The sequence below is a fragment of the Hyperolius riggenbachi genome, chromosome 1 (genome assembly GCF_040937935.1).
Source record: "Hyperolius riggenbachi isolate aHypRig1 chromosome 1, aHypRig1.pri, whole genome shotgun sequence".
Classification (NCBI taxonomy): Eukaryota; Metazoa; Chordata; class Amphibia; order Anura; family Hyperoliidae; genus Hyperolius; species Hyperolius riggenbachi.
Window position 1 is genome coordinate 558,163,616 of NC_090646.1, and position 13,217 is coordinate 558,176,832.

At 47.8% G+C, this 13,217-nt stretch overlaps 1 protein-coding gene across 9 annotated transcripts in view; it reads right to left on the bottom strand.

The window, feature by feature from the left end:
• Window positions 1–13,217, bottom strand: part of PPIP5K2 (diphosphoinositol pentakisphosphate kinase 2) — a 150,739-nt gene that overhangs the window by 90,443 nt on the left and 47,079 nt on the right. For all 9 annotated transcript variants that reach the window (XM_068247465.1, XM_068247464.1, XM_068247462.1 and 6 more), the window contains exons 4-5: window positions 12,225–12,315; window positions 6,834–6,919 (exon numbers count right to left, since the gene is read on the bottom strand). In XM_068247465.1, coding sequence (XP_068103566.1) covers window positions 6,834–6,919; window positions 12,225–12,315 — 177 coding nt within the window. The remainder of the gene's footprint in view (window positions 1–6,833; window positions 6,920–12,224; window positions 12,316–13,217) is intronic.

The following is a 13,217-nucleotide window of genomic DNA, read 5'->3' on the forward strand; positions in this document are numbered from 1 at the left end:
TAGGTATTAGATTGTGAACCCCTCTGTGGGACAGTTATGTGACAAAACAATACATACTCTGTACAGCGCTGCGTAATATGTTGGCGCTATATAAATAATTAGTATAAGTACAGTAGCCAGGTCTATAGGTGTCCAAATGTAGACATACTATAGGTGTCCCCAGTATAGATATCCAGGTCTATAGGTATCCCCAGTTTAGGTAGTAGTCAGGGGCGTAACTAGAAATCACTGGGCCCCCTTGCGAGAATTTGGATGGGCCCCCTTGCGAGAATTTGGATGCCCCCCCCCATAGGTGCCAAATAATCATAATGTGGCAGTGTTTCACCATAAAATAATCGCAATGTGTGCAGCATTTCAGCAGAGAATAATCACAAGTGTAACATTTCAGCGAAGAATAATCGCAATGTGGGCAGCATTTCACCAGAAAATAATCGCAATGTGGGCAACATTTCACCAGAAAATCGCAATGTGGGCAACATTTCACCAGAAAATAATCGCAATGTGGGCAACATTTCACCAGAAAATAATCGCAATGAGTGCAACATTTCAGCAAAGAATAATCACAATGTGGGCAACATTTCAGCAGAGAATAATCGCAATGTGGGCAACATTTCACCAGAAAAAAATCGCAATGTGGGCAACATTTCACCAGAAAAAAAAATCACAATGTGGGCAACATTTCAGCAAAGAATAATCGCAATGTGGGCAACATTTCAGCAAAGAATAATCACAATGTGGGCAACATTTCAGCAGAGAATAATCACAATGTGGGCAAAATTTCAACAGAGAATAATTGCAATGTGGGCAACATTTCACCAGAAAATAATCACAACGTGGGCAGCATTTCAGCAGTAAATCACACAGTGGGCAGCATAACACCAGTGGGCTGGCTGAGTACCTGGCTGGGTGAGCGGGTAGTGGGCTGGCTGGGTAGCTGGGTGAGCAAGCGGTGGGCAGGCTGAGTAATTAATTCAAGTATTTGTATAGTGCCTTTCTCCTGTCGGACTCAAAGCACTTGCAAGGCAGCCACTAGAGCGCACTCAGTAGGCAGTAGCAATGTTAAGGAGACTTGCCCAAGAAACTCCTTACTGAATAGGTGCTGGCTTACTGAACAGGCAGAGCAGAGATTTGAACCCAGGTCTCCTGTGTCAGAGGCAGAGCCCTTAACCATTACACTATCCCGCCACTGCCTGGCTAAGCGAGCGGGCAGTGGGCTGGGTACCAGGCTGGGCGAGCGGGCAGGCTGGGCTGGCTGGGAAAGCGGGCAGGCTGGGCTGGCTGGGAAAGCGGGCAGGCTGGGCTGGCTGGGAAAGCGGGCAGGCTGGGCTGGCTGGGAAAGCGGGCAGGCTGGGCTGGCTGGGAAAGCGGGCAGGCTGGGCTGGCTGGGAAAGCGGGCAGGCTGGGCTGGCTGGGAAAGCGGGCAGGCTGGGCTGGCTGGGAAAGCGGGCAGGCTGGGCTGGCTGGGAAAGCGGGCAGGCTGGGCTGGCTGGGAAAGCGGGCAGGCTGGGCTGGCTGGGAAAGCGGGCAGGCTGGGCTGGCTGGGAAAGCGGGCAGGCTGGGCTGGCTGGGAAAGCGGGCAGGCTGGGCTGGCTGGGAAAGCGGGCAGGCTGGGCTGGCTGGGAAAGCGGGCAGGCTGGGCTGGCTGGGAAAGCGGGCAGGCTGGGCTGGCTGGGAAAGCGGGCAGGCTGGGCTGGCTGGGTACCTGGCTGGGCATGCGGGCTGGCTGGGTACCTGGCTGGGCATGCGGGCTGGCTGGGTACCTGGCTGGGCATGCGGGCTGGCTGGGTACCTGGCTGGGCATGCGGGCTGGCTGGGTACCTGGCTGGGCATGCGGGCTGGCTGGGTACCTGGCTGGGCATGCGGGCTGGCTGGGTACCTGGCTGGGCATGCGGGCTGGCTGGGTACCTGGCTGGGCATGCGGGCTGGCTGGGTACCTGGCTGGGCATGCGGGCTGGCTGGGTACCTGGCTGGGCATGCGGGCTGGCTGGGTACCTGGCTGGGCATGCGGGCTGGCTGGGTACCTGGCTGGGCATGCGGGCTGGCTGGGTACCTGGCTGGGCATGCGGGCTGGCTGGGTACCTGGCTGGGCATGCGGGCTGGCTGGGTGCCTGGCTGGGCATGCGGGCTGGCTGGGTGCCTGGCTGGGCATGCGGGCTGGCTGGGTGCCTGGCTGGGCATGCGGGCTGGCTGGGTGCCTGGCTGGGCATGCGGGCTGGCTGGGTGCCTGGCTGGGCATGCGGGCTGGCTGGGTACCTGGCTGGGCATGCAGGCTGGCTGGGTACCTGGCTGGGCATGCAGGCTGGCTGGGTACCTGGCTGGGCATGCAGGCTGGCTGGGTACCTGGCTGGGCATGCAGGCTGGCTGGGTACCTGGCTGGGCATGCGGGCTGGCTGGGTACCTGGCTGGGCATGCGGGCTGGCTGGGTACCTGGCTGGGCAGCAGGCTGGCTGGGTACCTGGCTGGGCAGCAGGCTGGCTGGGTACCTGGCTGGGCAGCAGGCTGGCTGGGTACCTGGCTGGGCAGCAGGCTGGCTGGGTACCTGGCTGGGCAGCAGGCTGGCTGGGTACCTACCTGGCTGGGCGAGCTGGCTCCTGGCTGGGTAGCTGGGCTGCAGTTGCCAGCGCGTCCTTCACGCTTCTCCCGGCTCGCTCCCGCCCTCCAGCAGAGTGGCAGACATGATCCTGAACTCTGCATGCCGCCTACTGGTCTAGTGACGTTACTAGACCAGGATGCGGCATGCAGAGTCCAGGATCATGTCCTGACTCCTGGCCGGCCGCTGCCACTGTGCTGGAGGGCGGGGGTGAGAGCTCCCCTCGTCATCTGTAGGTGCGCTCTCCGCTGCTCCCCCCGCACCCCCCCGCCCAACTAAAAAAAAAATAATAAAAAAAAATAATAATTTTATGAATAAAAAAAAAAAAATTATTGAACTATAGGTGGCGCCCCCCCCCCCCCCCCCGAGGACCCGTCCATGGCACCGGCCCACGGGTGCCTCTTAATAGATACGGCCCTGACTAGTGCCAGTGGTAGTCCTGCTGCAGTCTGACTGGGAGGCAAAATAGCTTTAGTGCTGTATAGAAGCAATTCCCAAATTCAGCTACATGTTGGGTTGACTTGCCTTATGCTGTGCTTTTAAAGTGGACCTTGCACAGGACACAAGGAAAACAGAAAAATGCAACCTGTATGTTCTTACAGAGCAAGGCCTGTCTAATTCCCCCCCATCTTCAAGTAATCATCAGCTGTGTCAGCACAGAAATTTGGCAGTTCTCGGCAGGCACAGCTAATATAGGGCCTGTTTCCACCAGTTGCAAATTCATATTGCATCAAAACTGACGCAATGCATGACAATGGAGTAGTTTCCATTGCAACCGAATTTTGCGATGCGACCTGGGAAAAAGATCGAATGCATGCTGTAGATATCCACAACATACATCTGATTCCCCTAGGCAATATCAGGCGGTCGCATATGGACTTCCGGGAACACAACCGAAAGTCACCCACAACTATATGCAGCGCGTTGCGGTCCCGCGCAATGGAAACAGGCCACTATAAACACAGGACGTTAATGTCTGCTTTCATGAAAGCAAGAAGTAGACACACTGCAGATTTATTGCAGGAGCTCTGTAAGTTGTAAGAAATAAATGTTTTTCTTTTAAGGTGATAATGCTGTTAGTTATCTTTTAGAGCAGAGAGAAGTTCTGAACTCAGGCGCGCTTTAGAGGTCTTCATTTGCCACCACAATGCTACTCAACAGAGATCGGTTGACTGTATAAGCAACAGCCAGGGAAGAAAATCCATCATCCACTCAAGTTGCAGCCAATGCAACTGGATTCAGAAGGTGTACAGGCACTAGGCTAATGCCCCATTTACTTACAACTTTTATTTAAACTACACTCAACACGTACTGACACAGACAAACGCAATGAATTTTCTCCAACAGCAACTCTGCCCTGGGAGAGCGGTTACCATGGGAGGATGGCATAGGCGGTGGGAGTCTGGCTGCAGGCACCACTAACGTGTACTGGCCCTTGTACTACTTCAAGACTAACTAAAGCAAGGCGGAGTTCACTGGCCATTCACCTTATAAGTAACAAATGCCGCAAAACCCAAAGGACCGGTTTTTCAAGATAAACAACAAAAAGAAAGGTTGAGTTCTAATACTGCCTTATCGGTAAGCAAAGAATTCCATTTAGAACAGTTCAAAGGGCAACATGACTTTCATTTTGTAATTTTTATAAAAATGACTTTTCCAGGTTTATTTGCAGTCACTAGTTGGCAATCGTGAAACAGTGCAGAAGTATACAGGAACTGTGCTTTGCTGTACAAATCCTCTTTCTGCATAAGCAATGCATTTCTGAGAAAAAGAAAACTGAGGCACCCCCAGGCATCTCTGCAGGGTTACAGGAAGAACTTGTTGTTCTGGCCAAATGAATGCTTTGTTCCTCCTCTTCAACCCTGGGACTGATAAAGTGGTTAGGACAGATTTATTCAAGCAGCTCAATGCGTCAACTGTATTTGACTGCATTACAGAATGTACAATTTATAAGACAGTGTGCTTATACTGGAATTGTGAGCATTAGCTGATGCACCCTTCACCTGGGGCTTAGAGCACAAATAATGCTTACCTGAGGAAAATGTATGCGTGCTCTAACACCAAGTTTTAACCCTAGCAAGTCTGGCTCTGCAAATCTGGCTCAATTGGCTATTCATGAGGCAATGCTCATGCAAATATGCATTTGCTTCGCACGCCAAACTATGCAGGGTCAAAAAACAAATACCGCAAAGTGGTCGCCCTGCGGGAATTAGTTCATGCCACATTAGCACTATCCAGGAGCGCCACGGGGAGGCTTCCCAATGCCCCCATACAACCGGGGGACTGCGGGGTCCCAGGCACTCTCACCGCCTGGGAACCACAGCAGCACCCCGGAGGGGGAGGCTGGGTGGCGCAGGCGACCCCCCCCCCCCCCAAGCGTGGCCAGCGCCGAGGGGAGCCGTCCGCTCCAACCCCCGGGGTGCTGCTGTGGTTCCCAGGCGGTGAGAGTGCCTGGGACCCCGCAGTCCCCCGGTTGTAGGGGGCATTGGGAAGCCTCCCCGTGGCGCTCCTGGATAGTGCTAATGCGGCATGAACTAATTCCCGCAGGGCGACCGCTTTGCGGTATTCGGTTTTTGACCCTGCATAGTTTGGCGTGCGAAAGCAAATGCATATTTGCATGAGCATTGCCTCATGAATAGCCAATTGAGCCAGATTTGCAGAGCCAGACTTGCTAGGGTTAAAACTTGGTGTTAGAGCACGCATACATTTTCCTCAGGTAAGCATTTAGAGCACAAATAACCTACAGCTATATACATACAGTAGACTAACTCACAGATGAATTTGCTAACTGCGGTACTGATATTCTTTCCCAGAGATTGCAACATAATCTATAGTGGGCCGGGGGAGGGCGAGTTTGGAATGTACAGGATTATAGTAGTTGGAGGTAAAAGGACGGAAGGTAAAGTTTAAAGAAAAAATATTCATGGAATTATCAGTGCAAACCTTTCTTTGGGGTTTCCTGACAGCTTGGAGATTATTTTTTGTCAGTAATCAGAGACTGCGATGTGACAAAGAACTATGAAGGTAAAAGCAAACTTAAACGTTTAGAAATATGGTCCTACCGCTAGGAATCATACAACATGCAAAGAAGCCTCTTCACATGTAACGTGAGCTGGGAACCTGGCTGGCCTTTTATAAGTACAAGAGGATCTGGGCAAAGTTTTTTACAGACTTCTGACCTCTCACAGGAAAAACAAAAAATGTGCTAGAATCAAAGAAATATCCTAGAAGCTCTCTCTGTCTATCTGATTTAGGGCCGGTTCACACAGATGCTTGGCGGCATCCTCCGGTCTTCCGTTCCGGGGCGGCGCCAGGCTTTCTGAGACAATCGTCAGCGTCCCGCCGCAATCGTCTGTTTTCGTCCCCACACCTGCAATGATACGTGTCGACACCCGCTATAGCGTCCTGTAACTGTGGTAACACGTGCAATGATGTGTGTGGCGGCCCGCCAACTCAGCAAAAACAAAACTAGCTGGCGGCGGGTGACCAGAGGATCGTGGAGTGACGTCGAGGGCGCAGGATGGCTGCAGGGGGGGGTTTTAGAAACCCCAGGTAAGTGAAACTCTTTAATTGGGTTTAGGTTTCCTTTAAAGAGAGTCTGAAGCGAGAATAAATCTCGCTTCAGACCTCATAAATAGCAGGGGCATGTGTGCCCCTGCTAAAACGCCGCTATAGTGCGGCTTAACGGGGGTCCCTTCACCCCCAAATCCCCCTCGATACACCGGGGGAGCGCTTCCTGGTTGGGGCAGGGCTAACCGCCGCAGCCCTGCCCCACGCGCGTCTGTCAGCGCGTATCTCCGCCTCTCCCCCGCCCCTCTCAGTCTTCCTTCACTGAGAGGGGCGGGGGAGAGGCGGCGATGCGCCGCTGACAGACGCGACTGGAGGCAGGGCTGCAGCCGTTAGCCCTGCCTCCAGGAAGAGACAGCCAGCGACTTTTTCACGACACACTTTTGCGGGGGGTGGGTTGGGGGTGAAGGGACCCCCGTTTAGCCGCGGGATAGCGGCGTTTTAGCAGGGGCACACGTGCCCCTGCTATTTATGAGCTCTGAAGCGAGATTTATTCTCGCTTCAGAGTCTCTTTAAAAACTAGAGTGATTTTCACATTTCACGCTCCTCCCATTCATTCGCCAATAACTATCATCACTCATTACCACAAATTAGGCTTTCTTTGGGTGGTGCTTTTTGCTGGGAAGTGCTCCTCACTAAGTACACTGCAGCTAACACAGGGTTTTACATTACTTACCATCAGGTTTGTTGGGATCACGGTTCAGGACAGCATATCGAGGCAGCAAGATACCTTCATCTTTAAGGATCCTATAAACCTCTCTCCTGTGAAGACAGCAAAGCATTATTACAGAGAACCTTAACCACTTCAGGTTTCCAGGGTCTTTACCCCTTAAAGGGAAAGTCCGAGCAAATAAAAAGATCTACTTACCTAGGGCTTCCTCCAGCCCCTGGCAGCCACTATGTCCCTCATCGCAGCTCCACTTCCAGCCGGGGGCCCAGGGTAACCTCTGTTGCAAGGCAAGGTCGGCATCTTCTGTGCCTGCGCTCGCTGCTCCCAATCATGTGGTCTGGGGTGTTTTGCGCAGGTGCAGTAGCTCTGTGCCAGTGCAGTACACTCCAGACCATGTCAGCAAGACCGCATGCTTGCACAAGGGCAGTAGATGCCGGTCGGCATCTGGAACGGAGGGGACCCCGGGCCACTGGCTAGAAGCTGAGACATGGAAGAAGCCCCAGGTAAGTACATTCCCAGCAGAGCTACTAAGCAGTATGCTCCGAATCACGTGGGGGGTGAATGACAGCACCGCTAGCGCATGCGCAGTTCAGGCCAGCCTGACGTCACCGCTGGCGACCCTGCAGCGAGGGACATGTTGGGAGCTTGGGGCTGGAGGAAGCCCCCGGTAAATAGCACTTATTTTCCTTATAATCTTCTAATAACTCCTTTAAACAAAAAACATGTATTTGTTACAGCTGATACAAATTCTAAAATATATCTGTGCAGTTTCTATTTCCCGATTCATGGAAGCAGACATTGTTTACAGCCTGTGCTTTCAAATGGGCTCATCTGCTTATCTGCCATAGGCAGTCATGACACAGGGGAGGGATCAAATTACAACTAGTGATTAGGTACAAATGAGGGGGAATTACACAGGCTAAACTCTCTAAATACATACAGGGTGCATTTCTTTTATATATTTTTCTCGTGTCCTGTGCAAGAGTTCTGGTCCACTTTAAGGTTCCTGACAATTTGGGCATATCAGCTGTGTCGCTTTTGATACAGCCATAACTTTTTATTGCCTATGCCAAAATGAGACATAGTGTTTTTTCAGGACATTCTCAGCTTTCTCTTTTTTTTTTTAAAGTATTATTTAATTTTGCAAAAAAGTGGGATCAGCGCATCACCAGGCCACCTCTGAATGGCCTCTGCTCAGAGATGCGCTGAGCCCCCCCAGAAACTACAGACGCACTTTGAACCCAAACAGAGGCTCTGCAAGCTGTTATAGGAAACTAACATCCTCCAAGTGGTAGACAGGTCATGTGTATGCTCAGTGTGTATTTTATCCCATAAGTGGGGCTTGCACTCTTTTGCAGGTAAGCACTCATCTGTTTTTAAGTAGCGCTGTTCATTTCTTTGCCATATTATTTAATTTCATAGACAATGTCCCACTTCCTAGCATGACAAGTGCCACAGTTTTAAAACACATCAAAATACATTATTTGTCCCGTCCCAGTTAATATACCATACATGCCATATTTCATCAGTAGTTGTGTATGTAGCGTACCACTATTACGCGACAAGGTTACCAGCCCATACTGAAAATAGTAACACTGCAACAGTAAATGCACAATAGCCAGAGCTCTTACCTCACATCAGCCAATAGCACTGTCAGATAGGTATTAGCAGCTAGCAGTCACTACTAGGGATGATGGGAAGTGTAGTCCTGTGTACAACAGACGTTTAGCACAGGAGGAAGCATAAGCCCCACTCATGCAGCCAAGTATAATGCAACAGGAATAGAATTGCCATGTCATCAAAATATTCAAACCTGCTGTAATATTTGAAAGCCAACATACATCAATTTGACTCCAAACCTTTTATCACCAATATAGTTTACTCTGCTTGTCTGTCCCCAAGGAATTAATTCTGTGTAAAATTCCCCCAGCTCAGAGTACAGCCGTGCTGGGAGCGGTCACTGCATGGGTATGTCAGATCATCAAGCTGGTTCTACAGAGCTCCTCAGTGACAAATATATCTCCGCTTTGCTCAGTTACTGAATCCTGCTCAGAGAATGTATGTTCTGTGTTTGCCGAGTTTCTGCAATTAGTGACCAAAATACAATCTGGGGAACAGCTGAGGCGCAGGCAGTCCAACCGATTAGCCTTCCAGCAAACCGAAACACAGTGTATTAACCCCTTCAGTGACTTAGACAATAGTTCCACATGAAAATTAACATTATCTGAAACCGATCAGGAACAGGTGTGCGATAGGTTCAATGTTAGCTGAAGCAGGAGTGGATAGAGAGTTTACCACTACAAAGGTTTGAAAAAAAGAACTCTGGGCATACTAAAGCCTGGTACACACTTTCAATTATGATTGGCCGATCACTTACCAATTGTACCACCTCCATGTAGTATGACGGTCAACAGATATTGATAACTATGAGCAGATTGTGTGGGAAAGCCCTCATACTACATGGAGGTGTTACAATTGTTCTAGCTAAAGGTGGCCATACACTAGGCCTGAACGATTTTAGAAAAAAATTGAATTAAGCGATTTCTGTCCGAAGTGATGATTTCGATTCGATTCACTATTTCCTTCAAATCAAGCATTGTTCCCCTCCTCTGTGCGCCTCTGTCCCCGTCGCTCTTTGTGCACCCTCTGTGTCTTTGTCCCCTCTGGGTCTCTCTCTTGCCCCCTGTGTGTCCCTTTTGTCTCTCTGTGCACACTCTGGGCACACTTCCTTTTTGTCATGTGACACACAGGAGACGGCAAGATAGTATGGACAGCGTTAGACTCGTGTTGGAAGGTATGTCTAACACTGCCAGTTCTGCACGCGCCCGGACTTGGGGTAAGTTTGAAGCCACTTCTTCAAATTTCCCCCATGTGGAAATTACATCATCACAGAAATTGTCGCTTTGACAATTTCAAAATTGTTATCTAGGTGATCGCGATTTCGTTTTAAATTCGATTTAGCTTTCAGGCCTACTATACACTATTCAATTCTGTATGTTTTTTCTTTTCAACCAGAGAAATCCGATCAATGTTTCCGCTTTACTTAATAATTAGACCAGCAGGGCTGCCAGGCATCTGGTATTATTTAAAAGGAAATAAATATGGCTGCCTCCATATCAGTTTCACCTTGGGTTCACTTTAAAGAGGAGCCGTCAGCCATACCATCTCAGGAAAAACAAATATATAAGTAGATAAATACTTGCTCTACTTACATAACAGATGTATTCCTGTGAATTTTATAAAGGAAAAGTAGAGAATCCTATTCTAGACAGTTTCCATATTTACTGTGGCTATTTTGAAGCCAGACGTGATACAATATTCGCCCTTAGTCTCCTCTGCCTGATTTTGCTTTGCCCGCCCTTCACTATAGAAAGTGCATTGTTTCAGCCTGAGAAATTTTGGCCAGAGAGGAACAGAGGTGTGGGAGGGGAAACCAGGAGGGAAAGAGGCTTCAGCCAATCAGGCTGCGTTAGTTAAAGCCAATTGGTACCGATTTAAAAAAAAAAGTCAGATACTCACCTAAGGAGAGGGAAGGCTCGGTCCTAATGAGCCTTCCCTCTCCTCTCCCGGTGCCCTCAGGATCCTCAGTTCAAATCCCCCACCGCGGGGGACTTCGGAGGTCTTCGGGAGCATTCGGGCTCCCGAAGACGGGCCGCTCCATACTGCGCACCCGTGAGTGCGTCATAGAGGGCGCTCAGAAGTGGTAGTATTTGACCGAACTGGTTGAATACTGCTACGGGGGATCCTGAGCGGGACCGGGCGAGGAGAGGGAAGTCTCATTAGGACAGAACCTTCCCTCTCCTTAGGTGAGTATCTGATTTTTTTTTTTTTTTTTAATCGGTACCCATTGGCTTTAAGTCTGAGGGGAAGTAGGGAAGCAAAAAAAGACAACCCAGCATGCCCTGCAACTTCTCTTTTGTGTACCAAATTTTCTGTGTACCAAATAAGAGTTAAAAGAGAGAAGAGGTAAACTGGGGAATGATCATTTATCAACAAGAAAAGTAATAGTGATTTTAACTTTTGGATTGCCTGGTTAGCATCCTTATTACTTGTTTATCTGATAAAAATAAAGAATTGATTTTTTAATTTTATGATTTTTTGATTTTATGGCTGACAGTTACTCTTAAAGACTAATTTGATGCTGACACTGTCTGTGTTAGGTGGAACAAATGTATGAAGCACACTCACTGTGAACCGCACTGCAGTACAGATCTTTGAAAATGAACTGAGACATTAAAGAGAGAAGTCCACTAATTATCAGCTTTCCTTGCTTAAGTGGAAGTTTATTGTATATTTTTATTTTCTGGTGCTCAGGCTACTATTATTGTGCTCTGCACAGCCTAAAGCAGAAGGGGACAGGGATGTGGGTGCTCTGTTCTGCCATTTGTGGTTTCAGGACTGTTACTTCTCTGTTTTTATTGATTTTTTACTTTACTTTAAATCCTCTCTGATTTACAAGCCCTACTCCATAGAGCCAAATTAATCCATGCCATGCACTGATGAGGATCAAACAATCCGAAACAGTCTGTATGCATGTTGGATTATTATGGCTCTGTACAATTTAACAAGCTGACACATCATTGCATTCCAGTGGTTCTGGAGGTGTGTTTAGCTTCTAAGGGTACAATGGTTAATTTGCATATATTCAGCAGTGGTGCCTGGGAGACATCTCGAGCTCACTCCAACCTGAATTATCGCAAATTCTTTCTGTTTTAGGAAAGCAAACTTTTGTTTTTCTTAAAGTAAAAAAGTAAGAGGAAAAAAACACTTCTTTGGCTGTGTATAAAAATAGGGTTTGTTTACTTAAAGTGGACCCAAATTAAAAATACAAGATTTCAGGAATAAAATCTAGTTTCTAAATTATAATAAATAGCAGCCTTTTTTCAGCTGCATGATGACAAATATAAATTATTTTACATTTATTGCAGAAACCCCTCCCTTCCTTTCATATTGCCGGGACAGAATCCGGCAGACTGGAGTAGATGATGTCCGGCAAAGGAGGAATTGCTAATGGCTGCCACCTGTATAACCCTAGTTATGCAAAGAGAAGGGTGAAAAGCATGCACTGAAATGCTCATAGGCTTGAAGGAGTGTTTATTTATCTTTGTAGGTGTCAGCGTGGTGCAACTAAATATTTTGAATTAAAAAAATGTTTGGTTTGGGTCCGCTTTAACATCCTTACAATGAGACTTCCAATATGCATTTTAGAAATAAATGGAAAAAGCGGATTGCAGGTCCGGAGGCTTACGGGTCGGGTATCAGATTTACCAGCAATGCGGGTTGTTTATTCTCAATCTTATAAAGCATCCAACAAAGTCAAACATCATCAGCAAGAAGGAATAAGCAGCAATAAATCCACTTCATTGGAACAGCTCTGAGGGTGTTATGAGATCTTACCTGTCTTGAATATGATACTGTAAATTCAAGTCATTGATAACAAATGGATTCCTGAGTTTTGCATAGGCAACCGCTTTATCCAATGGAAAACCTTTTAAAATAAAGGGAGTAAGGTTGAGTTGTGAATACTGTACTGACACACTGATTAAAGAGAACAGTTTGAACAACTAGTGCTGTAAAGTAAAAGTATCATATCCCTGTTATTACTAAAGATGGCATTGGCGATACAATTCTCCGGACAATCAATTGTCTGTTTCAATCGTAATATCGATCAGAAGCAATCGTTCGAGCCCACTAACAGAAAAAAAAATGCGGATGGATGCCATCAATCTGAATTAATTGCATAGTAGCTTTCCTTCCATTAGTAGCCCCAAAATATTGATTCTAATTGATATTCTGATTAAATCACATGATCGATTGCCTGGAAAATTAATGTCCAAAGTTAATGGCCACCTTAACGAACAACCGACATGATGAGATAAACATGAGTATGTACCGTGCCAAGCACACAAATAAATAGGCTGTGTTCCTTTTTTTCCCCTTTCTCTGCCTGAACAAGTTAAACATCAGGTATGCAAGTGGGAGTTTCTGTCCGGGTCAGGGCCAGGTCCCACTATAGAATAACCCTCACTTACAGCCATAAAACTTTGTCAGTAAATGGCTTCTGGGAGCAGAAAAGAGATTAAAAAGGGTCAGTAATTCATAGATTTGAGCTCTGGCATACTTCAATGAAGGTGTCAATGAGCAGAGACAATGAAAACAGTAAAAACTAGATTTAAATAAAAAATAAAAAAAAACGTGGGATATCTAAAAAAAGTCATTTTAGGAGAAGGAGGATAGATACAATTGGTTTTCCTCATCAGTTTAATTTTCACCTTGGATGTCCTTTAGGGAAGAATTAATTACACAGCACCATCGCCTTCAGAACGAACAAACATTGCTGTGCAAAACAGAGGCATTATAAGGCATGAATGCGACAATAGCTAGCAGAGT